This window comes from Camarhynchus parvulus, chromosome 1A (assembly GCF_901933205.1).
Source record: "Camarhynchus parvulus chromosome 1A, STF_HiC, whole genome shotgun sequence".
Classification (NCBI taxonomy): Eukaryota; Metazoa; Chordata; class Aves; order Passeriformes; family Thraupidae; genus Camarhynchus; species Camarhynchus parvulus.
In genome coordinates, this window is record NC_044586.1 from 55,068,998 (window position 1) to 55,095,776 (window position 26,779).

Below are 26,779 nucleotides of genomic sequence, written 5' to 3' on the forward strand. Positions count from 1 at the left end.
CCAAGATTTCTTCTGAAGAAACCCACACCAATACCACAAACCCAACAGGCACATTTTCAGCATTCCTATAATAAGGCTCAGAATGAGCCATTAGATCAAGAGATTAAGACCATTCCCACACAGACAGGAAAAGCAACTTTAGCCCCTTTAGCTGGGAGAATCAGATGATCCCTCCCCCTTGCTTAAGACATTATCCAAGATTCCATTCTCTGCATGCCTCACCCTCCTGTCAATCCACAGCTTAAATCCCTTGCATTTCCAGACACATTTGATTTGCATTTCCAGCTCTGCACATGCTAAGCAATTCCTCTCCATGTTCACATCTCTGGGTGTTTAGATTACCTCTTTGCTAAAGAAGACATTCATCTGGCATCTCAGATCAAGATATTTTCCTCAGAGACAACAGCTTGTCTCCATACCTACTTGCTCTGGATCTCCCCTGCAACTCATAGAGGCTACAGTGAGGTTTGGGATGTGTTTCACTGAATGTGCTACTCAGCCAAACTGCACCCATTGCTGCTGCCTACTAACAGTTGAATGGAGTTTAGAGAAAAACTTTAGCCAGGCACCTCAAATTACAGACCCACACTGACCTGCAGCTGTGTAATGTATGTGTACATCACACATGACGTAGAGCTGAGAGGAAATCTCTCCTCCTTGAACCTCCTGCCTGATGACATCAATACAAATAAAAGTATAGAAGAGACCAAAAATAAGTCAGAATCAAGCTGATAACAAGTAGAATCACAGCACATTAAAAAGCAAATGCATGAAACTTTATATATTTCCCTCACTAACTAGCAATTGCTTTGATTTTTGCATGCCCAGCTGGAGGAAATGGAGTATGTGGACATGGCAAACAGTTTATGCAAAACCACAATCATAGCAAGGTGTCCTTAAGGGATTCCATAGTTAAAAACAGTATGGAAATACTGTAGAGCAACTAGCCTTCCTAAAAAACACCTACTGCAGCAATAGGATTTTAAAAAACTAATGACCAGGCTTCCTTCCAAGGGCAAACTGAAGTGAACAAACTGCACATTTCAAGAATGTTTTTCTGCAGACCATCAGTTCAGTTTGGGGAAGAAAACAATAATGAAGCATTTCTTGTATCCAAAATCCCAAACCAACTCAAAAGAGAAGGAAAAAGGAAAGGTAAGAACTCAGGAGCCATACGCAAAAGCTGAACTCCTACTTCACTCCAGCTGACAAACATGGTGACCTATTTCATCCCAAAATTTTGAATGGAAAGGGGCCAAATAAGGGATAAACTTTATCTCACTTATTTCTCAACCAGTTTATGATTCTTACTCTTGTTTTTATGTACAGAGTTACAACCAATTTGTCAGGACAACACTTATTTCAGCCACAGTGAACATCAGGCTCTGGTGAAGAGGTGAGGGCTGGAGACACCCCTGGCTGACTCAAGGCACCCAGCTGAACCACCCCACTGGCCTGAAGCCCCAAACATCTGCTCAAAGTTTACACAAAGGGGTAAAAACTTTATCCTCCTTATCCTTCACCTTGGAGTTCGCTACAAAGCTCTGTGCAAAGGAAAATTCAGCTACAAATAAGATTTGATCAGAAGGTTTTCAAATTACAGCATGAACCTGAGGACTACCAATACTCACAAACCTGTGTGCCCCATTTAGTTACTGTAAGAACATACTAAGAAGGGGAATGAATTCATCAGCCATGGAAGTGCCTGGGAGCCCTACCATGTTTTTACATCAAAAAGCACATCCTACTTCAAATCAGAAATCAGTTCTGCTAAGTCCTGCTGTTTCTACTGCACATTAGATTGCATCGAGAAATCACATGTGTCCAACCTAGCCTAAAAAACAGCTGTGTAACAGGAGCAATGTATCTTTGGGGATGGAATGAGTACATGGTAACTCTGTACCAAATAGTTAAATAAAATTCAAGTAAATCACTGAAACTAACAAGGCAAGTCAAACAGATCTTTCAGTTTCTACCTGACATTACAACCATGACACCTCTTCCAGGTATCGGTGGAAGCTGACAGCAGCTTGTTATAAATTCCTGCCCAGTCTCCTTTATCAGGCCTCCCTCATACATATCAGGAGGAAAACATATCAAAGAGGTATTGCCAAGTGAAAAACAAGTCACAGAAAATTAATGACAAATCCTTGAGAACATGCTGAAGATAAAAACCTAAGTCTTGTCATTGGATTATAGCCTAGAAATTGAACAGAATCTATAGTCTTGTTATTTCTACTCCTTAGAAAAAATCTGACAAGCTTTGAACACATAAAAACAACTCTCATACCCTGAAGTTCAAAACCAAAATATTAAAATGGCCATTTTGGGAAGCAACTGAGCAAGAATTCTCATTAGTTTATTACAGAGATCTCTACTTGTATCAAGTTGTTTTGTTTTCCGTTTTTCTCTTTTTAACTATCCTGTCTTAAAAATCAACAGTTCAGACCTGCTGAGATAAAATCCCCAAAATCTTGCAGCTTCCCCTTGCCATGAATGACAACTTTTTCTCCTTATGCACACATATGTACACATATATAAGCATAAACCCAAAAAAACAGCACTTTAAATTTCCAGACACTCTTCTCTGTATTTCCTACACCACTTACCAATAATACACATAATGTTAAGAGACACGTGCTTTAAGGTGCATTATTTGCTGAAACAGCTGCCACGAGAATAAACTGGTCTCCCTGTCATAAATCTCTTCTTAGCAATTACTACTAGAAAGAAAAACACCTATTGCAGGCACATTAAGGTTGACTTAGCTCTAAGACAACCTGCAGATGTCAACATCAAGACTTCAACTACGCAGCTTTTGTCACATAGTGAATATGTTGTGAGGAATGCAATGAGGAAAAAAATACCCAAGTGACCCAGAAACCCTGGGAATGCTTTTCAGTTCTTCTTAGGGAAGCATAAACCCACGTACTATCTACACATCAGCACACCTCAAAATTCTGATGCCAGCTCCTACAGTTAGAGAAACGTTATTTCAGAAGGCCTAAACTATTCCTCTCCACAGAGCATTTTATACTTACGTAAAAAGTGTTTTTCCAGTAAGGCTATTTCCAGGTGACCTTTGATCTCATTCAGTCTGTCAGACTCTGTTCTGTTAAAATCCTGGACTCCTGAAGCCATGATGGTGGTCCCTGGACCAGCCTATAAGAAAGCCAGAACATACTGAAAGTTCAGAAGGATTTTTTTCTGTGTGTGTGCGTGTGTGCGTCATTTAAATACATCAACCAATTTCTGGGCAGTAAAGAAACAAGCATGTGAGAAACATGCAAGATCAACAACTCTACATGCCTCTTTCAGCATCAGATTACCAAAAGAAGTGAATGAAAGCTAATCAAATGTGAATTTACAGAACACACTTCTGCAAACCTTGGGAAGCCACAGAAAACAAATATTTCCCACCACCACCCTCACCAGTTCTACTGCATCATCATTTAATCCCTTCTGCTGACTGAAAAGCCATATTTATCCTATCCCTCTCCTCTTCCCATAGAATGAATGGTCACTTCAAACATAAAATTGTGAGGCCAGCAAAAGTAATACTTTTCTAGATAATTACAAAGCTACTGGGAAACACATATTGTATATTTTAATATCCATCTATGGAATGTGCAATTTTCAAGAGAGCAGTCTCTCAGCAAGGAAGGGGCTCCCCACTCCCCCACAACAGTAACTCTCCCAGTTACTGCAGAAGGATGCTGCTGGTGCCCAGGGGCTCACACTGGCAGGCCAGGAGAGCAGGAAATCAGAAGATTGCATGCCTCAACAGATTTACCAGCATCCCTTGAATGAACTCAGCAGAATACTGGAAATACTGCAGAAAGCAGGAATTAAAAATCAATTGATTAGTTAGTGAGACCACTGACAACCACCATCTCCATGAATTAAACACAGAAAAACCCCAAGGCCACAGAACAGAAGGCAGGTGATGCCTTCTTTCTCTCATAAAGTGGGCATTTTCAGACAGCAGGGGAAAGGGTGGGTGAGCATATCTCCTGGGTAATGGTTGCTCAGTGCTTGTGTACAGTCCCCACCAGATATGAAAAATCTGTCAATGAGAATTACAGGAGTTTCTCTAGCAGTTTATACTCAAAACCAAAGGGACAGATTACAGAAGCCTACATCTCAAAAACGATCTCAAGACAAAAAGGGATTTATTTACGTATTCTGACTATTCCCCACTCCTTGTTTGAACCCTGCAAACATACAGGAACTGTTTTCCTTTCAAACACCAGTTTGCATACATTTAACCATGACAGCTTAAATTACATACATATATAAATTCAAGTAATCTACAGAAGACATTAAATTCAGACATTTTCTATGTTTTAGGAAAGATGTGCAGAAAGCTTACTGACAGCAAAGTACTTTCACAGTTGGGATTGATCTGTACTCTCAAGATAAAACAGTGTGGAAATACCTATTAAACATCTGTTTTCTTGTTTGCACTGAAACTGAGTTTAAGAACAGATCCTGAGTTTAAGCCTCAGAATTTGTCTGTACAGGCATATTAGCAATCTGTAGGCAGTCACTGCCCAGCATTTGCCTAGCACCAACTCCCCACCTGGGCTTGCTCAACACAGTGCCAAGCAGAGATGCTATTTCCAGTCCCCCAAGCAGCACCACCCACACAGCACTCTGTCAACGCTGCTGGCCCTGACGAGGAGCAGAAGCTGTTAGCTCAGCAGCAGCCCTGGGCTACTTCCCATTTTGGAGCTGGCAGGAATCACAGCACAGCAGAGAGGGAGAGAGCCCAGGGCAGTCCTCACACCGGGAGCTGCAGCACAGCATCCTCCGTGCCATGCCCACGTTTCCCCATCACTCCTGCCTTTAGCCAGGGAGGTGCAGCGAGAAATGCCATTTGCAACTGCTCCAGCCACTGCAGAAGATTATCAGAGACTCTTTTCAGATGAGCACAGGATGTAAATTGACCCCTGTGTTGATCTCTTATCTACAGAGCTGGGCTGTATTTATTTACACTGCAAGATTTAGTGCTATCACTTGCCAGACTTTTGGAGAGCCCCAAGGAGGATGGTGTGGCTGAAGCTGAAAAGCAGCACCCTTACAACATGGGCAGGCACAAGGAAAGTGTTATTAAAATTCAGATTGCTCCCCAGGTGTTAATGCATGGCTTTCTGTATTGTACACCCACATCTAGCGCACAGGGACAATCTCTGCTCCCAGTACACAGGATTTCACAGGGAGCTGTCTGAAGAAACAGTACCACTGCTTAAATATTTTATTGATAAACAAATAAAATCACATACAGGACAAAGAGCAAGGTGCTGTACTCAAAAGGAATGTGCCTGAACTGGGCATCAGCCCCGTGCTTATTCAGCAGCTGGTCCCCACGCCAGGTGAGGGAGGACAGGAAAAAGAAAGGGGCTAGCAAGTACCTAAGCACATTCAAGTTCTCATCCTCACTGAAGGTACTCAAGATATTTTACCCAAAGATGTGCTACATTTCAGAAATATGCCTAGAGAACCAGCTCTGCTTTTGCTTCTTCAGAGTTGTTGAGTGAATAATTAAAGCCCAGGATACCTTAACTGTGCCTCTGAGGAAGAAAGAAAGAACAAGAGGTGCAGAGCACTGGGGAGAGTGATACCAGTTAACATGGTAACACTCTCATTCTTAGAGTTTCCAAATATGTTTATCTGCTAAAGCATTGGATCCAAGCTGCCTGACATCCACAGATGGGTTAACAATGAGAAGGTACACATCTTTAAACTAGCTACAAAAGGTTAAAATCACCTTCTAACTCAGAGAGGAGAAAGAAAATCCACTGAGTTAAAACATAAGGCTGCTCACTAGAATACTAGGAGCAAGAGAATGTAATTAACATGTAATAGTAAAATGGTTTATTAAGATACACAGTGACACAAGTTTGGTGGTGCACCCAATTTCCAAAATTAACATCACCACAACATTTTATGAGCACCATTTAGAAACACTCAGAAAAACTGAGGATGCCTAGGACAGTGATATAGAAAACATTTAAGGAGATGTCTCTGTCACCAAAGCTTTTTCCCCACACCAACACATCTAAGAAAAGCAGAAATAAGGTCTCTACATTTGCTGAAGGTCAACTGCCTGCCTCTGAATTCAAAAAAGTCTCTCTGTCTGAAGCTAGCATATCTGGCTCAATTCACATGTTAACAAAATCCTTGTATTAATTCCAGTTTTATCTGGGTAAAGGTTTCTCCTCTGCTGCCTCTGTGGACAGCGCTAGGACTCAGGCTGGATTACCTACACTGCGCTGTACAGATGTCCTTTCTAGTTTCTGACTCACAGTAAAAGCCTTGAAGGCTTCCACAGAGTTCTGCTTTTCCTTCTGCCTCTGTAGCTTCGACAGCATTTGACACAGGAGCCCTCTTAAAAGGTTGGCAATCATTATTACTTAGCCAAGACCATGAGAAGAAGGCAGTGCCTAGGAAGACAGAGAAATGCCTGAGGTGAACACAGAGACAGAGGGGTTAAAGGAACATTTCTGATGAAAACAGACTGCCTGCAACCCATTAGCAGAGCTCAGGGTTGCTTGTCCAAGCCACATCCAGCTCCAGATCCAAAACCCACATCTCCCCACAAAAGTGTTTTTCAAGCCTTCAGCAGTTCAGGCTTTTCATAGCAACACTTCCCAGCCCGAGAGGTCTCTGCCCTCCCTCTCCAAAACTCCTTCATTCTGCAAGCCCTGGGATTTTGTTCTGTGCGTGCCACTGCTGCTGGACAGCCACAGAAAGGGTCCCAGTCACTTCCCAGCTAAATGGATCTGTCCTCCCCACCTGCAGAACAGCACATCTTCAGTATCACACAGAAACACAACTGCCCAACTCTATGCTTCTGATTTCCTTCCACAACATCATATGTATGTGGATGATTTTTGTCTAGAAATATCTCACAAAATGGTGGTCTAATTTCCAAGTTTCCTTGGAAAGGAACAGCTCTCAAACATGAAGGATGGGGAGCACTGAGGACACAACATGCCCATGCCAGGGGCAAAATCCTCCACTCGAGTCACTCCTCAGAGCCCAGAAAGTGGCTGGGACACAACACAGGGAAGAGATAGTTTAAAATAGAAATTTTTAACTTGCATTCATTTGAGGAAAAAAGAGGAGGGGAGAAGTCTTCAGCAATACAACAAACTACACAGCTTGTCTTGTGAAGTTCTAGCCTCCTGAGTTTTTCATCTGACACTTCATGGGCATTTTCTTACTTCAAATTATGAAAGGGCTCCCCATGAATGATGCAATTACCTGCTGTAGGAAAAGGAAAAACTCAACAACATTGCATAAGAATGAAAGCATCTGCATCAATAGTTAATTCTTAGTAGCTATTCATGGAAGCATACCCATACTGGCATGCTCCTAAACCACAGCTATATTCTACATAAATTTTTAAAAATCTAGTGCTAGCCAGGTTGACAGACTTTAACTTCTTAACTGTAATGTTTGCATCATGCTTTATACCTTCCAATCACTGTAAATGAGACGACCAAAAGAGCAGCATTTGAGTTTTTAATTGACATGTGTCAGGGAAAACCAAGCTATACTGCAAGAGCAATTAAAGTAATGTTTTCTGTGCCACAATAACTCAGATTTAATCCTAGCACACTGGCAGGGAACTTGCATAAGTAGATTAGACTGCTTTCAGTACAACATGCCAGATACAAGAGAGCTTTACCAGTAATTCTCACTGCCAGGTTAGTGCCAGCCTCCCCAGGTTTAAACACAGTTTGTTCTTTCTCTGCTCTGTGAAGGGGATGTGATCTGTCTGCAACACGTTCATTCATACACCTGCATGTAGAACAGGATCTTGTCTCCCCTTCTGTACAAACAGGAAGGGTAGCACTGAACAAAGGCGACTTTAATTACTGAGCAAGCAACATTACCTCAATTTCTAATGTCACAACAAATCACATGCTAATTGATTTGGAATGGACCAGGTTCCTCCCTCTACCTATTTTGCAACTGTGGTGATTTTACAAAACAATGCAGAAAGAGCGGTGCTGCATGGAGAGTCTAATATCCTTGCCTTAAAAGAAAAACCAAACAACCAGCTATGGTAAAGAGGGAATGAAGGAAGAAATCTAGGAAGCCATTCAGGAATTGAAAGAGATGCTTAGCAAAGAGTTAAATTTGTTAACCAGTACTGCTGTCTTGGCAATGATCTGATCACAGCACCCAAACACCCACAGGGACCTAAGAAAGTATCTCCTATTCAAGGCATATCTGGTAGCTGGGGCACTTAAATGAGAGGGGGAAACCCACACAAGCAAGCAGCCAGCCTGTAAGCTGAATCCAAACTAGCTCAAATAGACACCTTTTGAACAAAAACTCTCAGAAACCACTGAGAATTCAAAGGAAAATATAAATCCTTGAGCTCCAGAGTCCTTGGACCAGGAGACAGCTGGGTGCTTTACCCAAACACAGGTTAGGATGTTTATTATTGAACTAAATAGGTAAAGCTCAGTTTAAAGATAAAGAACAGGAAATTACCTTATCTGGCCATCCTTTCTGTCTTTTTACAGGGTATGAATTTTACATGTGTGACTTCAATAAGGCATGTGAAGTGCTGGGACTAAGTGCCACTGCACAATCTGTGGCCTGAGACTGAGCATTCACTTCATGTGCTGCAAGTGCAACAGAGGATGATGCTCCTCCTGGCAGATGGTGAGGGCTCTGCAATCACAAGCTTTCATGACAAGGCTTTTTACTCTGTAACCTCCATTTGTATAAAGCTTTTGCACTCATTTGTCAAGTTCAGATACATACCTAAAGAAGAGGCACATTTTTAAGAGCACTGTAAGCCCACGAAGCACAGAAGGGTTCTTCACTCATATGACTGCACTGTGCTGTTCTAATAGACAGAGATCTTTCCTTAATGCCTCCATAATGAATAATACACCAGACAGGGGCAGGCGGAGGGAAGCAGAGAGGGGCAGAGATGAAGTCTTTGTCTAGGGAATGGCTGACAGTGAAGATGCAGATAAGGGGACTAGGACCCTAATTTTGGATGCCTATGTTCAGTTCCAAGACAACAACCTTGCTTTTTCAAGACCATGAGTCCTGTACCCAGATTTCAATAGAAGCAATGAAGGAACAGAAGTGGAAGCACAGTACAGCTCACATCTATCTGAAAAGACATGTAGCCTAACTTCCATTTACACAGAAGACTTGCATTGGTTTTAGTGTGCTTTCAACAGTTTCCCAAAGGTATTAAACAGGAAGAAACCAGTAAGGTTTGGTTTTCCCATGATCAGTGTAATACAAGTATAATACTAAGTTGCTTACAGAGCCTATAAAACACTCTGTACAAGCAATTTAAGTTATGAGTTTTAGACACTGAATTCAAACCATTTCAGGCACAACTCAACTATATAATCTCAATAAGAAACAGACAAATAATTCAGAATTGTACTGTTTACACAACCTCTGACACCACTACTTTAATATTGATTTAAATATATAAGCATTGCTTTCTTTACTCTTGGCACCTCTGCAGCACAGGGGATTATTTCTTCTCCCTTCATTTGAGGGATGGGTAGCAGCACTGAGTGCACAGTGAGGGCCACCTGTTAATCTCTCAAAATTCCCATCTGAAATTTATCCCTCATACATCAGACCTTTCTCCTCATACCAATTTGCTTATTTTGCTCATATCTGTAACACAGCCACTGCTCTTAGGCTGTTCCAGCATCACCCTGGGTTTGGAGCATCCAAACATCTGGAGTGGGGCAAAACAAGTTTGATGCCATTTCTGCTTTCCTCTCTTTCTTTCTCCCTGATTTTAAACAACTGCCCTCAACTGTATCCAAGGACTTGGATCCAAGGACCACAATAGCCCAGTGCAGTATGTAATCAGCCAGAAAGCAAATACTTCTCCAAGGTCCCTTCTCAGCACACAGAGCTCAACATTTTGAGAAAACAGAGATCATCACTGCAGATGTGCAGCTGTTAAGGCTTTATTACTATTCAAAATTACAAGTTTACCTTGCTGTGCCCTCCACTACCCTCCATACCACCCAGGAGCTACTATTCCACTGCAGAAATACAGAAAATGGTACCTGGAGTTTAAGGCAGATCTTTCTGTAGCCTCTAGCTCTGCCATCCAGATACTTCTGATTAAATACAAAAGGCATATATACCAACACCAAACATAAAGACTGAAGTTTAATGAAAATGAGCCAGTATTTACCTATTAAAAACTCACAAAATACCACGTCGGAAGGACAGCAACAGAGATTAGTCCCAGTATGCACAATACATCTTAACAAATGGCAAATGTCTTCAGTAGAATAAGAGCAAAGGAACAGCATTTAACAGACTTCCTTGTCTGAGAAGCTTGAGGATTTACATATAACAGACTTTTTGTGACCAAAACATGCTCTGTCATTACCACCTGTTTGTTCCATGATTATAGGAAAAACAGTCTGGCAAAAAAGCTCTCAATAAGCAGAACTATACGTAGTACCACGAAAGCTCACTTAAATTTAAAAAAGGTAATAGCTACAGAACTAGATACAAGTTGCCAACCCCAAAGGAGATATATAAGCATATCCAGTTTAAAATCTTTTAGTTTACAGCTTCCTGTGAGCAAGCTCCATGCTCCTAGCAATGAGCCTTCAGACAACAGTCTGATTACATTTTGGGGATAAAAACTGCACAGGAAGTTTTCAAAGGGTGATATAAGTTCTGAATTCCAAGTCACTTTGACAATAGAATTATATAGACAAATCTAAACTAATACTGTTGCACTCCAAGCTCATGGATCCACAGCCATTTTTTAACACTTAAAGAAGGATTTTATTTTACTTTTTTAACGAATATTTAACTTTTACTGAAGCAATGTCTTTGAAAAAGGTAGGTGTGCTTTGATGCCTCTGTTTTTAAGCACCATAATGCTTTAGCATCCCCTTCACAGGTTTAAACCAGCTCTAATTGCATGGAAGCACTACTGGTTGTAACACTGTTGTGGAGAAGGAGCTAGTGTGACCCTCTAATACTAATGAAGCAACCAGAAGTCTTATCCTTAAAGTCCTGGACAGTGTCATTTGAGCAGATCTGAGCTCCTCAGGCTGAAAAGTTGCCTTTGCTCTTTCATATGTTCATTAGTAATTCAACAAAACAAATAAAAACCAGATATCATTCAGAAGCACATCCAAAGTTAACAAACCTGTCAACTCACAGTATCTAAAATTAGAAGTAGGGACAGGAAACTCTAGTATTAAGAAATTAATTGATCTTCCCACAAAATGAAGGCCTATTACTGGAAAGTTACTTCCTAGCCTACAATCTTCAAGTTTTACAACCATAATATAAGGATAAAGAATTGGTAATTTCTATTATTTTTCTGCCTGAAAAGTAAATAACATAATATAACAATACCTAAATTGAGTACTTACAGGGTCTCTCAACTCTTCATTGTCTCGAGCTGACGTTCGAGGTATCTTCACCGGGATTTCATCTCCACATTCAGTGTCTGAAGCATTTGGAGACTCTGCTAAATCAAGGAACTCATCTCTCTTGTGACCTCTGAACCTTATTTTGTCCAACTTCTTTAGCATGTTCAGCACTGCACTTTTCTGCTTTACCTTAACATGACGGTTGGAGTCTCTGCAAGATCAAGAAATCAGGAGTATTTTAGAAAGCTTGCAAGAAATCTAAATACACACACATTCTAATCACTAACTACTCCCAACCATCTTTCAAGTGCCTTCCTGCCACTTGAGGAAAAACATGCTTAGCTTCTTAACAGGAGTTTTTTCCACAGTGTAACAGATGCATGGTTTAGTTTGCAGAAGTTGATCATTTACCTTCTTCCCAGACTATCGTGGCCCCTCTCTCCTGGCAGTTTTTAAAGCAAGTCAGAATAGGCAAAAAGTAACAACCTCCACTCCAAAGAAAAGATTAGGAAGTCAGTTCCTAACAGGTTACTTGAAATAAAAAAAGTTTAGCTGGTAAGTCAATATTCTTCAATTTGTGATGCTTCTAATCAAAGACAGGAAAATCCACCAAGCTTCACAACCAAGTTTTAAATCCCCAGACAAACTAGAGCAAAAGAGTAAGGATGTTATCCTAGCTCACTACGACCTCAGGCTAACAAAACAGAAAGTACCAAAGGTTTACTGAAAAAAACCACAGACAGATCTGTCGCAGACATCTTTTCATTAAAAATCCTTTCCTTAGGATTTTTCCTCCTGAGAAGCTGAGAGGCTTCAGGAACAAAATGCAAACAATGGTTATCTGCTGCTGTGGAATGCAACAGGTGGATCTGTGATTGGCCCATCTTGGATGTTTATAATTAATGGCCAATCACAGCCCAGCTGGCTCGGACAGAGTCCAAGACAGCTGCCTTTGTTATCATTCCTTCCTTTCTATTCTTAGCTTAGCTAGCCTTCTGATGAAACCTTTTCTTCTATTCTTTTAGTATAGTTGTAATGTAATATATATCATAAAATAATAAATCAAGCCTTCTGTAACATGGAGTCAGATCCCTTGTCTCTTCCTTCAACATAAGCCCCCTGTGAACACTGTCACACAGATCCATGCAGAAGATTTCATGAAAAATTAGACAGCTGAAACAGACCATAAATCATATTCAAACACACTGCCAAAATCCTTAAAATTACCACAACTGACAATCTTGTATAGCCCTGAAATTATACTAGGAGAAGCATTTTGCTTTTTAAAATACACCAGAAGAAAGTTTAATTTATGTGCGTAAACCCATTGTAATGGTAGCTTTTCAAGACATTGCACTGTATAATTTCTGATTTAATCCAGATTTGCCAAACTGGTCCCATTCAAGGAATCTCACTCTGTAGCAAAGTTGCCAAGCTCCATCTTCGAAAAAAAAAAGCCAAACCCAACAGTTAGTTCCTTGATCCCGTCACTCCTGCTCTGTCAGTTTATAACAAAACAGCCACAATTATCTCAGCACACAGAGATGCATCTGGAGGATGATACCATGCTCTAGCAAATGGATTTTCAAAAACCTATTTTGAGGCACTTGTTCCTGGTACCACCATTTGTCCTCTGTGGTCAGCACTACCATCCTCCTCATTAGAAGTCATGCTTGGTTTCATGGCACATCATCCCAGACACAGATGTGAGATGGAAGTACAAAGGTAAATTCAGACACATGTCACTTCAGGAGTAAAAGAGAGAGCAAAATACAAAAACCTTTTGCTACCACAGCCTTTGTACCTAAGGCAATTCCCACCTCTCAGGACAAACCTCTTTTCAACAGAGCTCTTCAACTTTCCCCTATAATTCTCCACTTACCCTAACACTTTGGCATTGACTATTCACACCAACTTCAAACCAGATCATTCCCTTCAAATATGTATTAGTTTGCACCTCTGCCAAAGTTTCTTAGCACCTTTCAATTAAACACAGAAGTTTCAAACCAATACAAACCCCTTACAGTATAGCTGGCAAAAAAAAAAAAACACACAACACAAAATTCTTCCTTTATCAGTGATGCTTAAAGTTTCAACCTGTGTTTAATCTATCACTTCTAGAGAAACACTTGTGGTAACTCACACCAAGGTTATTTTCTAAGAACAGCTTTTCTTTGAAGTTCTTTTACTTGTCAGAGCTATGTTTAAAATAGAAACACTTCTTGCTCATTCATTGACTATTTGATGAAGAAACTTGTCAGCTATCACATCCAGAAATATCTCTAGGCCCTACTATTAATAGCAATTAGGGAACAAATGGTATGAGGGAAGTTTAAACCTCTGATAAGCACCAGCACCATTGTATGCCTCTCTCTCCCATCACAATGATCTCCATCTATGTTCAACCAGATTTACACACCCTGTAGGAGACCTACAGCAAAGCAGCTGTAAATCAAGTCCTGTCTGCTCATCATCCATGCTGCCACTGCTAATGATACAGCAGCGCATGGAAAGAATAAGGCATGGAAGAGTTATTCCTTTTCTGGAGTGGCTGGCAGCCCATAACAATGCAGGACAAGCATCCATCCCACACCTTCTCTATCCCTCTTTAGAGATGGAGCAGTGACTGCAGACGAGCATTGCTGTCCTGGACAGAAACAGCAGTCCTCAGCATTCTGCTGTTAGAACCACATTTATCCACTGCTCCTCAAAGAACAGGGCTGGATCTGGACATCTTTTATAGCCTAGTATATCCAGCAGTTCCACAGATGGATCAAGATGAGAATTCAGCTTTCTTTCCCCTTAGCATAAATTCACATTCACTTGAACACCTAAGAAATGAGAAGCAACAAAACCATCTTGAGACAAAGCAATCTCCAACTCTTTGAATGAAGACTGAAAAAAGCCACAAGGTCAGTGAATAGACCCACTGGCATAACTGCCAGGGATGGGCATCATTTTGGGAAATTGAGGTCCTTTCTCATCCTAGTATGGTTCATGCATTTCAGCCCTAGGTCACAGAATAACGCGGCCAACAGGTCACCCATGAACACATTTATGGTATTTTTTACTCACAAAACTGATGACTTACCCCTATGTATGCTACCACCTAGCCTTTTAAAAATGCAAACCTTTCTTTAAATCACTCCACTGAATGAAGTCAGCTGAATTTCTGATTTGACGAGTATGTCATGAGGGTCAATATTTCTAAAGGATTATTCAGTAGGTTAACCATTAAAGGAGGACATAGTAAAGAACCACACTCCAAGGCATTTCTGAAGTGCTTGAAGTACAAGAAGCTGGTTTATAAAAATATCTTCTCAGTTAAAATTTAAAAATAATAAGATCATTTTGTCTAAAAATTGTTTTGCATGTACCAGGTTCCCAAATTACTTACAGTTACATTACATTAACCTAAGCAGAAATGTAAGCTTGCCAACAAGCTCCTATGAAAAGTCATTATCTGGCCTCCAGCCAAATGCTGGATCTAAGACAGGCTTTTTATGTCAGCAGCCTGTTCCTGCAACCAGCAACTTTTTTTTTATGCTGACATTTCAGCAGTTTCACTAGGAAAAAAGATTCTTGGAGATTCTGTATTCCAACTGACTTGAGTCAAATTTAGGCAAGCTTGGGGAAGCTTTTGTAAAATGAAAGACCAGAATCTGATCTAGAATTAGATTTACTGTAAAATACAGCAACTAAGTATCAAAACACTTGCTTCAACATCATAGCTATTCATCCCTCACCTTCTCCCAACTACCTATCCTGGACCCATCCCTACCCAAACACACATTCTGAGCTGAGCTGGTTCAGCTGTGAGTTTCTGGCTGTTTCTAGTAACTCCCCATATTCACTACATCAAAATCACCATGCAACTCTGCACACGAGGAGCTCATAGTGCAAAGGCAGAGCCACATCTCACTCTGCTTTCAAACTATTAACAAATATCATAACACTCTAATAAAAATACAAGCATTTTAACTCCATGCATTTTAAACACTGCCAAACATGCATTTCCCAACACTGCCATACGTGTGACAGTAATCAAGTGAAACAGGTCTATCTTCTCCATGCTTAAAAAACCTCCTAACTAAAATAATCTTTAAAGATTTTCTTTTTAATTGCCATTAATATCTACCAGCTAACACAAATCCTTCAAGCCAGAAGCTTTATTCCTTTTAGAGAGGGCCAGGGAAGAGATGCCTTTAGTTTGACCTAATATGTAAAACCCTCAAACAACTGTCAGACCTTTATTTCAAATGAATATATCAACACCCAAAAACCAAAACCAACATATGCTCACATTTCAAATTTATGCTAAGAACAGAAAAATCAAACTTCCGCATGAAAATCGTACGGAGATCTACAAAAGATTTTTCAGCCTACATTTATAGAGACACTTCAGTAAGCAGACAACCAGCTTCCAGGGAATACTGACAGCCACCCCTGCCACCTGGAGGGACTTGTTCATGAGATGTGTTCCCATGGACAACCGTCCCACCCCTTTGTGCCACTGCTACACCATTTGTACTCCTGCATGGAGGTGGAAGAGGTTGGGATGCAGAGGGAACTCAGGGAAGTGCAGTACCCAATGCACTGCTGCTGTCTGAAACCTGCCTTAACTCACCCCAGAGGCTCCTACAAGTAGTTTACAGGTTTTGGTTTTCTGTCGCTGCATTTAGTTTTTACACAAGTACAGTCTGTGGCCTGGTAGACCCAGCAGGGATTGAACAGCTAAATCTTCAAGTGCACTTTTCAGAGAAAGGGCTCTGCTTCACAACAGAGGGTTCAGTCAGTTTTCCTTGGCTGTTAACAAAACACAAACCTGCTACACAAAGTCAAACAGCATTGCCTCAGCAAGTGTTAGTCTGGAGCCTGAGGGAAAACAAACAAAGAAACCACTTAAAACATCATGGATGAATTTCATTCCAGGTCAAAAAGGCCCTATGAGATATGACACAGTACAGTAACCTTCAAAGCACTCATGTTCCCTTTTGCTAGAAAAATAGCTTTTCAGAAAGCTGAAGATAACCTGCAAATCTAGCATACCCCTAGTTCTTATCTCTACATTCCATCTCCTTCATATTGTCCTTTCATTCTCAAAATACATTTCTGCAGAAGTCCAATGTAAGAGCTCTAGTATCTCAGCAAAGCCAGGCTGTGTGTGGATGAACAAATACAGACATTGTTGTCAAGACCAGGACATTTTGGTCTTATCAAGAGGAAGGGATGTGCAAACTGAGGGAGTGGAAAGTATCAAGATTGTGTTTGGTATTCATTACTTCTACACTGAAATGCTCCTTAATAATACCCTGAGAGTTGATAGGAGAGCAGTAACACAAGACAAACTCAATCCATCCACATACACTGAAAATTAAGCTTGGTGTATTCCTTTCCAGACATGTTTAACTAAAACTGGAAGGAAAAGTGAGTATATCGAAGCCTAACACAGAGCCAGAGTCCTCTGTATAATGTCCTGTGCAAAAAGTTTCCTCCTGCTACATTATTTTTCCCCCCAATTTTTCATTTTAATGAATGGAATCTCACTTCAAGTCACTTTCCGAACATTCTGTACTTATTAATATTTAAGAAACTAACCAGAGAAAGATCAACCTCACTAGAGAGCTCCTTGTCTGCTCAGCTTTTCACAGAATCAGAATGAGTCAGAGTGGAAGGAACCACAGTGGGTCATCTGGTCCAACTTCCCTACTCAAGCAGGGTCATCCTAGAGCAAAGGATAAAAGAAAAGGACACTTTCCTTCCTCCTGTGCACAGACCTCTCCCAAACTACTCTCCAGAAGACTCACATCTGTGAAGAAAGCCAAACTTCATCCACAGTTCTTGAACAGCAGGGAGTGGTTTTGTAAAGGTGAAGTTGGCACCCTTCAGGAAAACTTTGCATTAAGCTCGACTCAACAAAGACATTTAGCACACAGAAGGGGCACAACTCACACTCAACACAGCCCTTTTTTCATTTTCATGAACAGCCTCAAAATGAGATTGAGCTCATCCAGGACAAAACAACATTTTGGATTCTCGGTATATGATGTAATCACTTGTCATTGGAAACCAAGACTGTAATACTTTGGGCCACACATTCAGTTGGATTGGCCAAGAGCAGTTTACAAACACTCTCTGAAAATTACAAGCATTGCACAAGTGCCCTCAATTTCTGACATCACAAACACGCAAACAAATCTTCTAACTGAGCCCTCCCCACACCCATCACAACAAGTTCATCCTGAAATAACACTCACTGCCTCAGCGTCACAGTCTGGTCAAGTCTTCCTTGAATTACATCACCTTTGGCTTCAGGGCCATAACACACCCAGAACAAATTCCTTTCTGGTTTTGAGTAGCACCTCCTAAAAGCTCCTTTCAGGGTCAGAAGTCCTTAAAACTCTAGGAACAGACTAGACTAGACAGGGATAGACTATGGGGATGGACTCTGGTGGGTTGTTTCTCTTCATAATAGATGAAGTTATCAGGCTACCTTTGAAGAAGCATTATGCTTAGTAACTCAGGATTATTATGCCTGTAAATTTGAAAGGAGACAAACAAAAAAATCCCACCAGAATCACTTCCTCTGTGTTACACACTCCCAGCAGAAGCAACACTCAGTTAACACAGTCTGGAAACCAACAGAAGTTGTGCTTTGGTGTTGCAGACTTAAACAGATGCAGCTATTAATTAAATATCAAGTCAAACAATTTATATTGTCCACTGGGAGGAGGGGGGAGGGAGAAAAGAGTGGAAAGCTGTGTAACATATTCTATGGTTCAATATGGGGACTGGAGATGAAGTTCAACATACAGATCTCGACTACCACTGGTGAGGTTGTCACAGCAACCATAATGCAGCTTCATGAATATGCATTATGCTAAAATCTATCTTTTTTTCCCCCAAAAGGGAGTAACGTGTCATTCCGCTCACAACATGAAGCTCCCTGGGAGACAAATCAGGACTGCACAGTAAAAGTGAGCTGTCTTCAAAACCTTCAGCTTGGCTGCTGCAAACAAAAGGATTGGTGGAAGAGGGGAGACCCAAACATGGTGGCTTGAGGCTGTAGGGCTCTCTTCCCTGCCTTCCTCAGACAGTACTTCACACATATCTGCCAAAAATGTTAAGGCAGACACTCCCAAAATGAGCTGCTCAGTTCCTGCAGAGTTTCAGACCTTAATCCCTCAAGCACCTGGGGACCAGCCCTTCAGTCAGCCAGGCAGCAGCACCAGTGACCCTCCACAGAAGGATGGAGAAGGGGGAGCTGCTGCTCAGTGTCCAAGACAGCTGGAAATGGGGCCCTTGACTTGACCACCTCTGGAAATTTGTGGGTGGATGGTTCACAAAAAAAAAATCCCAAACCACACACACGTACCTATCCAGGTCAAACCCTGTTGTGTCAAGGAACAAAAGGCAGTAATTGTTTCCACTGAGTATCTGTGGGAGTTGTACTTTATCCTTAACTCCCCACTTACCCTAACACCTCTTCTGCTAACAGAGAGCCACCATATACACTTCTGTCTATCATCGTGAAACCTCTGTCTCTCATTAAGAAACCTAAAATTAACAAGCTTTGTTAAATTAATTTGTCTGTAAATTGAGAATTTTAACCCCTGAACAACTCCTGAAACTCATTCTTCCTTGGGACACCTGTGTGGGAGACAATAAAAGTGAGACCAGGAGAGCTGCACAAAAAACCTTGCATGAAGACTTTGCCTGCAGAGAGGATCTCCAGCAGCATGCAGGGACTGGAGGAGCCACCAGTTCAAGCCATGGCAGATAGCCTGTGAAAGGGTTAAAATGTTGTGATAAAGGTTATGTGATAAAGGCTGACATAAACTTTCCCTTCCAGGTCACCCAGTGGGCCCTCCTTTCTCCCCTGCTGCGCTCCCATCCCAATCCCAGAGGAGCCCACCAAGCCTGAAGCCCACTAGATTACAGGCTGACACCAAAGGGAGCAACCCCATTAATTTCTGCCACAGCCTTTATGTCATTTGATCACTCATGCAGTTTATCAGCTCATTGCTGAGCAACTAATTTCTGTGTTTGTTTTCTGGCAAGGTCAGTTTAATCAGAGCAGACAGGGATGCAGTCTCACTCCGGGAAGCACAGACTATTGGAGATTCTGCTACTCGCACACAGAAAACGTTTGTGGTGGTGGTGGGCAGAGGGAGAAAGCATCCTTTTACAGGAGCCACCTGCACTTAAATGACGTTCAACAACTGCAAAGCTTCACCCTAAAGACAGTGTTTATGAAGCTGCCACAAGGCACATTTCAGAAATGGGACCCAAGAGCTTCATTCCCTACTCTGAAGGACAGGGAAGAGTTTGTCACAGCTTGGCATTGACAAGAGGCTTTTTTCTGCTTCCTTGCTCTGAATTTTGTCTCCTAGTCAGGGCAGAGCTGAGGGTGAAGACAGGAAGATGAGCATCACCGTCTTAGCAAGAGCAGCTCAGAACGGGATGGGCTTCCAACAGGTAAGAAGCTGGGGCACACAGCAAGTGCTGCCCTCAGCAAGCACAGCTTCTGCCCATAAAAACAGAGACATGGGAGTGACAAATGGGGCAGAAGGACAGGACACAACTAACACAGGGTAAGATTAAGTCGTCACTGCATTTATCTCCTCTTCCACTATTCAAATGGAAACTCTAAGAAGTCTAACTTGACATAACACTCAGAATAATGCTGGTCTTTTGCAACCTACTTTAAAATAAATATTTAAAGTTGGAAGTACATATACTGGCAGGAGCATCTTATGAAGACTAATAAGTTTATTAAGAAGGTAATCACTGACTGTTTATAAAAACTGTGAGCCTTGCCAGCCTCGAAGAATTTTGATTATATTCCTTCAATGTAAAAATGAGCAAGTTATTGACACCTCTTTGATGCCAAGTTTTTCATCATCTCAACTGCATGTTCATCTTCAGAGGGTAACTACAGATAAATCAGAGAATGAAGGTACTGCTAAGAAAAAAAGACACTGTAGAAATAAGCTGCAATCCAAGCTTAAAAAAAGATTCTTTGAGAACAGCCTTCCAAGGTCTACACAGACTGGCTTGGTGCTAGCAGGTATTTCTTTGAGAGGACTCTCAGAAGCAAGTGTTTCATCAGCTCAGGGTGTCTGATCACAGCTCACTCAGCAGCCTATGAAAACAGAGCAAAGGTACACAGCATTGTCTAGTTTAGAAGAATGTCTGTGCACTCCTTTTTGTTTGTTGTGTGTAAAAACAAAGATGTACCCAAGTGAAGCAGACACAGCTCACAGCTAACGAGCACAGCCTGACCAATCTCTGCCGTGCACGTACAGCCACGAGCACAGCTGAGAGCACGAGCCAGGCCTGAAGGGGAGCCTGCCCCAGCCCTCACCACCTCTGCACCTCTGACATGTGAGAAACACTTCCCTGAGCCACACTGCCAAGCCTCCTGTACTGTGATTTCACTCATGGCCAGGCCATACAGAAGGAATTACTCAAGCTAAGAGGCAAAAGACCACAGGCTGCAACTGCTGTGTCACACATGCAGGGATAAAATGAACCCCCCTACCCTTCTGACACTAAGGAACCATAGGCCCATGTTCCCAAATACTTCCCAAATTACATACCTATCAGGATACCTTACTGAGAACAAGAATAATGGCCAGAGTACAACAAGATGGTCTACTTTGAGGGTCTTCCCTCAATTTAGGAAGACAATTCAGTAGAAGCCAACACTAGAACTTTGTGAGTATCCAGTTAACATGAAACCATCCGGATGCAAGTTTTCAGCGAAAGATTCCCAAGATGCAGTAATTTTGTGTACAACACTTTGTAACTTGTTTCTCTAAGTTTTAACTATCCTACTGCTGATCTGAGAATTCATTAACCTTCTGAAATTTGAATGTTGCAAAAAAAAAAAAATCAAGTGTTTCAGTTATGCCAACTACAAAAATCAAAAGACAGACACGGCTGAGGAAAAGAACTGAGCATTTTACCAAATACCAGTAGCTCTCCAACTGCCATGCAGCTATAAAAATAATGTTAATGCATTAAAGATTTTTAACTTCTCCCTTTGGTTAAATATAACATTGCAATTTCATGAAGAACTATAAAGACATAGCTAGCACATGCCAATTACAACCACCACTATAATTCAGCATCTTTTCTTTCCTACCTATATACTGGCCCTGAGCTTACAAAGAATGTGTATAATCTCCAAATCACAGACATTTCCATGCAAGAAGCAGAGCTGCTGCTCATTCTATTCCTTGTCACTTTTTCCCAACAAAAAACTGCAAATGCTTCTGAAGTTGGTGCTACAAGTACACAAGAGAGGGAAAAGGGGGGAAGTTAAAATACACCATGGATTACACAAGTTTGCAGTATTATAATTACTCGTCATGTCAACCTCTAAATGAAGGGGCATAATATCTTGTGTAAAAACTTGCATAAATAATGTGTGAAAGGACAGGCACAACACACAAAATGGGGTTTATCAGAGTTAGTTAAATGAAGAAGTAACACAGAAAGATCAAGTTTTATACAATAAGTCTGGCTTCAGGCATCAGCTTAATTTCTGGCACTATCTGTACTACACAGCCACTTGTAAAAGCCATGTAAACTATTCCTTGAAATCTTACCACCGAGCAAAAAAGTCAAGGTCAAGTTCCCACCAGACTGACAGCAGCTCTGTTGGAAAGCAGCACTCTGGAAAAGAGTCTCCTCATTCCACCCACGCAGCTTGTCAAAAGATGAGGGAGGTATTTTACTCCACGTAGAAGAGTTAGGAAATAGCAGAGGAAGTTGTGTGACAAAGGAAAGCACTGAATCTGGTCTCTAGTTATCACAGACCCCTCCTGCATTTCTTCTGACTGCAACCCTTCATGTAAGTCCAACTGCACTGCTGTTACATTTGCTGGAAAAAGAAAGAAATCACTGTACCCGAAATATGGGCTTGATATCTGAACTGCAATTACTTGTTTAAATAATTAACCTAGTGAAATGGCAGGCTCCAGATTGAAAAGCCCTGCTGCTCAAGGTAATCTTCCTTACAGGAGCAAACCTCTATTCTCTCACATTTCAAACTATATCATTCCCACAGTAGCCAGAATATCTGCTCTTTGTCCCCATGCTTACAGTAGAAATCCTACATTTTTAAAGAAACAAAACCCAAACCAAACTCCCAGCTATTATAGCCATACCAGGGAGCAGAGGGTACAGTCCTGCGAGAAACAAGATCCCCAAGGAATAGAACCACAATCCTGCAAGCTAACTCTCTTGTTCAGTAAACTGCTCAGGTCTTCTGCCATAACTTTCATTTCACATGTTGATTTTAACATGCTTGGGACAGCAAAACTCAGTAGAAATCTTTGCTATTAAATCTGATTCTTCCAAGAAGCAGCTGTTGTCTGGGTATCTTCTCCACGCTCTTTCCCAACAATCTCTGCCTGTAACATCAACTGCTGTCAAAAAAGCCAATTTGGGTGATACCACTAACTGCTCTAAGAAGAGGATTGAAGATGGACACCAGTGCCCAGAAGAAGGCTGCCACACACACTTAGCAGGAGTGAGAGTTCAACAGGCAACTGATGGAGAAGCATGAAGGAGAGGCTGAGCAAAGTACATCCCCTCACCCCACCAACAGCTACAGATGGGGACCACAGCCTACGAGGAAGTAGAATAACCTTGGAAAGAATGATGGAGAAGTCAGGGAGGGAAAGGAAAAAAAAAGACATTACTCGAGTTTCCCATGCATTCTTTTGTTTTCTCCCAAATTTTATTAGTTGACAAAACCTATTTCATTTTGCAAACAAAACCAAAATAACTCATTGCTCAAGACACTCAACACTGCTGGAAACAAGCTCCAGCCAGCAATCATAACACACTCATCTTCACACACACACACAGGGCAGCTCAGGTCCCCACCTCCAGCAGCCTGGCACACACAGGCTGCCACAGGAACAGGGACAAAACATGGAGACGTGCAGCCACATTCTATGAGCAATTTTGAGGCCTCCTTAAAGCAAGAATAGAGCCAAGGAAAACTAAAGAAAAAATTCCCTCATTTCAAGGAAACACAGAAATTCTGCTTTACATAAGTCCGTAAGGAAGATACAAAGCCTTTTCCTAACAATAAAACACACAGCCGAGGTAATTACCATAAGCTTGCCCAGTTCATACTAATTTGGTCATATTTGTAAAAAATTACCATTTTAATGGTGCCTTTTATATTCTATCACCTCATAACCGCAGATGACAAAAAGTTATGCAGAGGTGTTAACAACTACATTTCTGAAGCTGCTTGAAACAACTGGAACAAGATTATCTTAGAGCAAGTCTTTAAATAAAGCAGGGCATGTCAACAAACCAGCTCCACTTCTCTGCAAAGGGGGAGCCTGCTGTTAGCATCACCACCAAAGTATACACATAGGCTAAGTGGCATTTCTCCCAAGAGAACCAGCTCCTCTCTAGAAACAGCAGTACTAGCAAGTTTTCCACCAGGTTTCAACATGATATGTACTGAACACACGGAAAAAAAAAAAAAATCTCTCCCAGATTGGTCCGTTTGATCCCAATGATGGGGTAACACATTAATCCAATGGTGTCCACACTTCATGGATCAGCTTTTTGGTTCATTAACCAACTCTGTAAAAGCACTCTAAATTACCATACTTTTTGCATGCTCTATTATAAAAAAAACCCAGTACTTTCTTGTCTCAAAATGTCACAGCTACAACGCAAAGCCTGTCAGGCTGCTAAAATAATCCAAAGCCAATGACAGCAAATAGCAAACTGGCACATGTTGAGCCTTCAGACTCAAAATAGATTTAAATTAACACAAAGATAGAGGGAAAGAGTTTAGTAACAAAGTGAAGAAACCAAGGGAAAAGAAATAAGATTCTATCAGTCATCGTTTCAATCAGCCCAAACAAGTTAAAAGGCAGCTAGAGGATGGCATTTACATCTGCCTCTAAGGCTGGGACGAGGGCCAGAACTACACTCCTTGATCTGACTTATTTATGCCATGCTGACACTTCAGTTGGCAACCATAAAGGTCCAAGAGGTCAAAGTCCCCTGAGGCAGAGAGCCATGGACGTGTGTCTTTCCAAGCAGTCTGTCTGGAGCGGGGAAGCAAGGAGTCGGGAGCCACAGCCCTTGCAGCCACCCCCCCACCTGCCACCATAAAGCCACTTCAGCTGTGCCCATTTCAAAGCTGCCTCAGTCCACAGAGGAGATTTCTGGAGAGATCTCACCTTTCTTCATCCAACCACTCCTACAAAATAGAGTGTTTTTCCAAGTCGAAGCCAGAGAGAAGCCAGTGGTGCCTCATCTTAAAACCGAGAGGCCACATCACCAGCTGAAGGCCAGAGACCACCCACAGACCTCCAAAGGCCTCATGAAAATTCTCTAAAGAAGGTGGGGATGGATACAAATGAAGTCAGAGAGCGACATTTTCGGCACTTCTGTCGGTTTCTTAACAGGGATTTTTTACAGCTCTAACTTATTCCCAATTACTTAAACAATATTCAAGTATTTAAATATTGGAATTTTAAAACCTAAACCATAGCTTTCACTTTTCAAGAAGGATCCCAAAAGCTGAATTACAAGTCAGGCTCAAATTCCTGTATAGTGATATCAAGCCTTTTGTTTATACTATACAAATGTTTTAACAGATAGAGTCTCTCAAAGTCATGGAAACTTGGAATTCTGAGATTTTTTTGCATTAATGTCAGAAGTATACTCAAGACTGCAGAATATGATGGAACCACCAGCTAGTACTGAACTCCCACTAGCCTCTGATTTGCTTACATGATTGGCATAAAAGATTTTTTAAAAAAGAGAAAAAAGTAAAAGCTACACTACATTCTTCTTGAATATATTAGGGACCTCCAGAGCAAAATATGCCCAAAAGCAAATTACAAAACATCAAATTTGGTGAAGGGAAAGTAAAAGGAAAATTATATCTTTGGATTTCTTTGTTGCAGACACCTGGAGCCTCCACCCAGCTGCAGGATCTAGGCAGACAGACTAAACTTGAGCAGGGATTTGGATGGCTGGAAATGGGAGTCTGCTGTAAACAACACCTTAGTCTTGGAAGAAGAGTTGATGAGTAACAGGGACTGGCTGTCTTTAGGGTGAAAAGAAAAGTTGTAAATACATAATGAAGGAACAGTTCTCTTATGGATACCCCTGTCAAACCATTCTATTTGTTGGATAGTACAAAAGCTTCAGAAACTAAACTGAAGTTTTAATCTGGCACTGGTCTAGCTTTTAATTGCTGCACTCAACTTTCATGCCCGACAACACACTAGGGGCATCAGGCTTTTCAAAAGATGTATTGCAACAAGCAAAATAAAAACCTCTCCCTACTAAAACCCTACCTTCAGAACAGGGAGGCACACAACCCAGAGACATGAAAGCAAGTTTTTCCAAATTAGAAGACTGTTTCCTAGGAAGTGTGAAGGTTTCCGAGTGCCCAGGAATCACAACTGACACTGGGATCAGAAAGCTGGGTCTGATTTGTATACAACCAGCACTAAGAACTTTGACCAAGAGCTCACATATGTACAGAAAAGGAAGTCTTTGGATTTGGTATATAGTTAACAAACATACAGAAGAGGTAGACCACTTCCTACAGAATTCTTACACAAGGGTGCACACTGGACTACAATCACATTGCCAGTTACGACTACACTTTTCAAAACAACTTTTAAAGTAAAAGTTGAATCTACGAGTAAGTCCTTATTTAAAAATAAAAATAAGCTATTCCAATTATCAACTCATATGAAAGAAAACCTGCAAGCTTGTAGCTAATCTACCTCAAGATCTCGTGTCTGATGCTTCCTCTGTGGTTCAGAACCATCAGCAATGCATCTGTTTCCTAAACACAGTTTCCCATGTCTCATTTCACACAATGAGCAATCTGTGGTTGTTCAGCCATCTTCAAGGTCAAACCCCTTCACAGTGTTTCCAGTAAGTATATGGGTCTTCAACTGACTTTTCTTCTGACTTTTACAAGAATGCAGTATAAACCCATAGCAACTAAGCTACTGATTAAAAAAGTTCTACAAAACCACTCTGTGCAAGTACCAACACCTAGTTCTGCTGGAGCTTTTGAAATAAGAAGTTAAAAAACAAGGTAAGAAACATAAACATAAATGTTCAACAGTTAAATATGCACATGAAATATTTTGTTCAATGAATGAGGTCTGCTGTACTTACATATTAGCTCTCAGATGTTATTATGAACTTTTAGCCAGATGAGAAGAAAGCCTCCTTCAGGGTAAAACAAACAGCTGTAATTTGCTTCAGACAATAAGGAATACAAACTGCATGGAAGGATTTTCCATGATTTAACTGTCACCAACAGCAGACTAATGAGTCAC

The 26,779-nt window shown here is 41.2% G+C and overlaps 1 protein-coding gene across 2 annotated transcripts in view; it reads right to left on the reverse strand.

The window, feature by feature from the left end:
• GRAMD4 (GRAM domain containing 4) overlaps positions 1–26,779 on the reverse strand; it is a 76,373-nt gene that overhangs the window by 40,560 nt on the left and 9,034 nt on the right. For both annotated transcript variants that reach the window (XM_030960379.1, XM_030960378.1), the window contains exons 2-3: positions 11,418–11,628; positions 3,042–3,162 (exon numbers count right to left, since the gene is read on the reverse strand). In XM_030960379.1, coding sequence (XP_030816239.1) covers positions 3,042–3,162; positions 11,418–11,628 — 332 coding nt within the window. The remainder of the gene's footprint in view (positions 1–3,041; positions 3,163–11,417; positions 11,629–26,779) is intronic.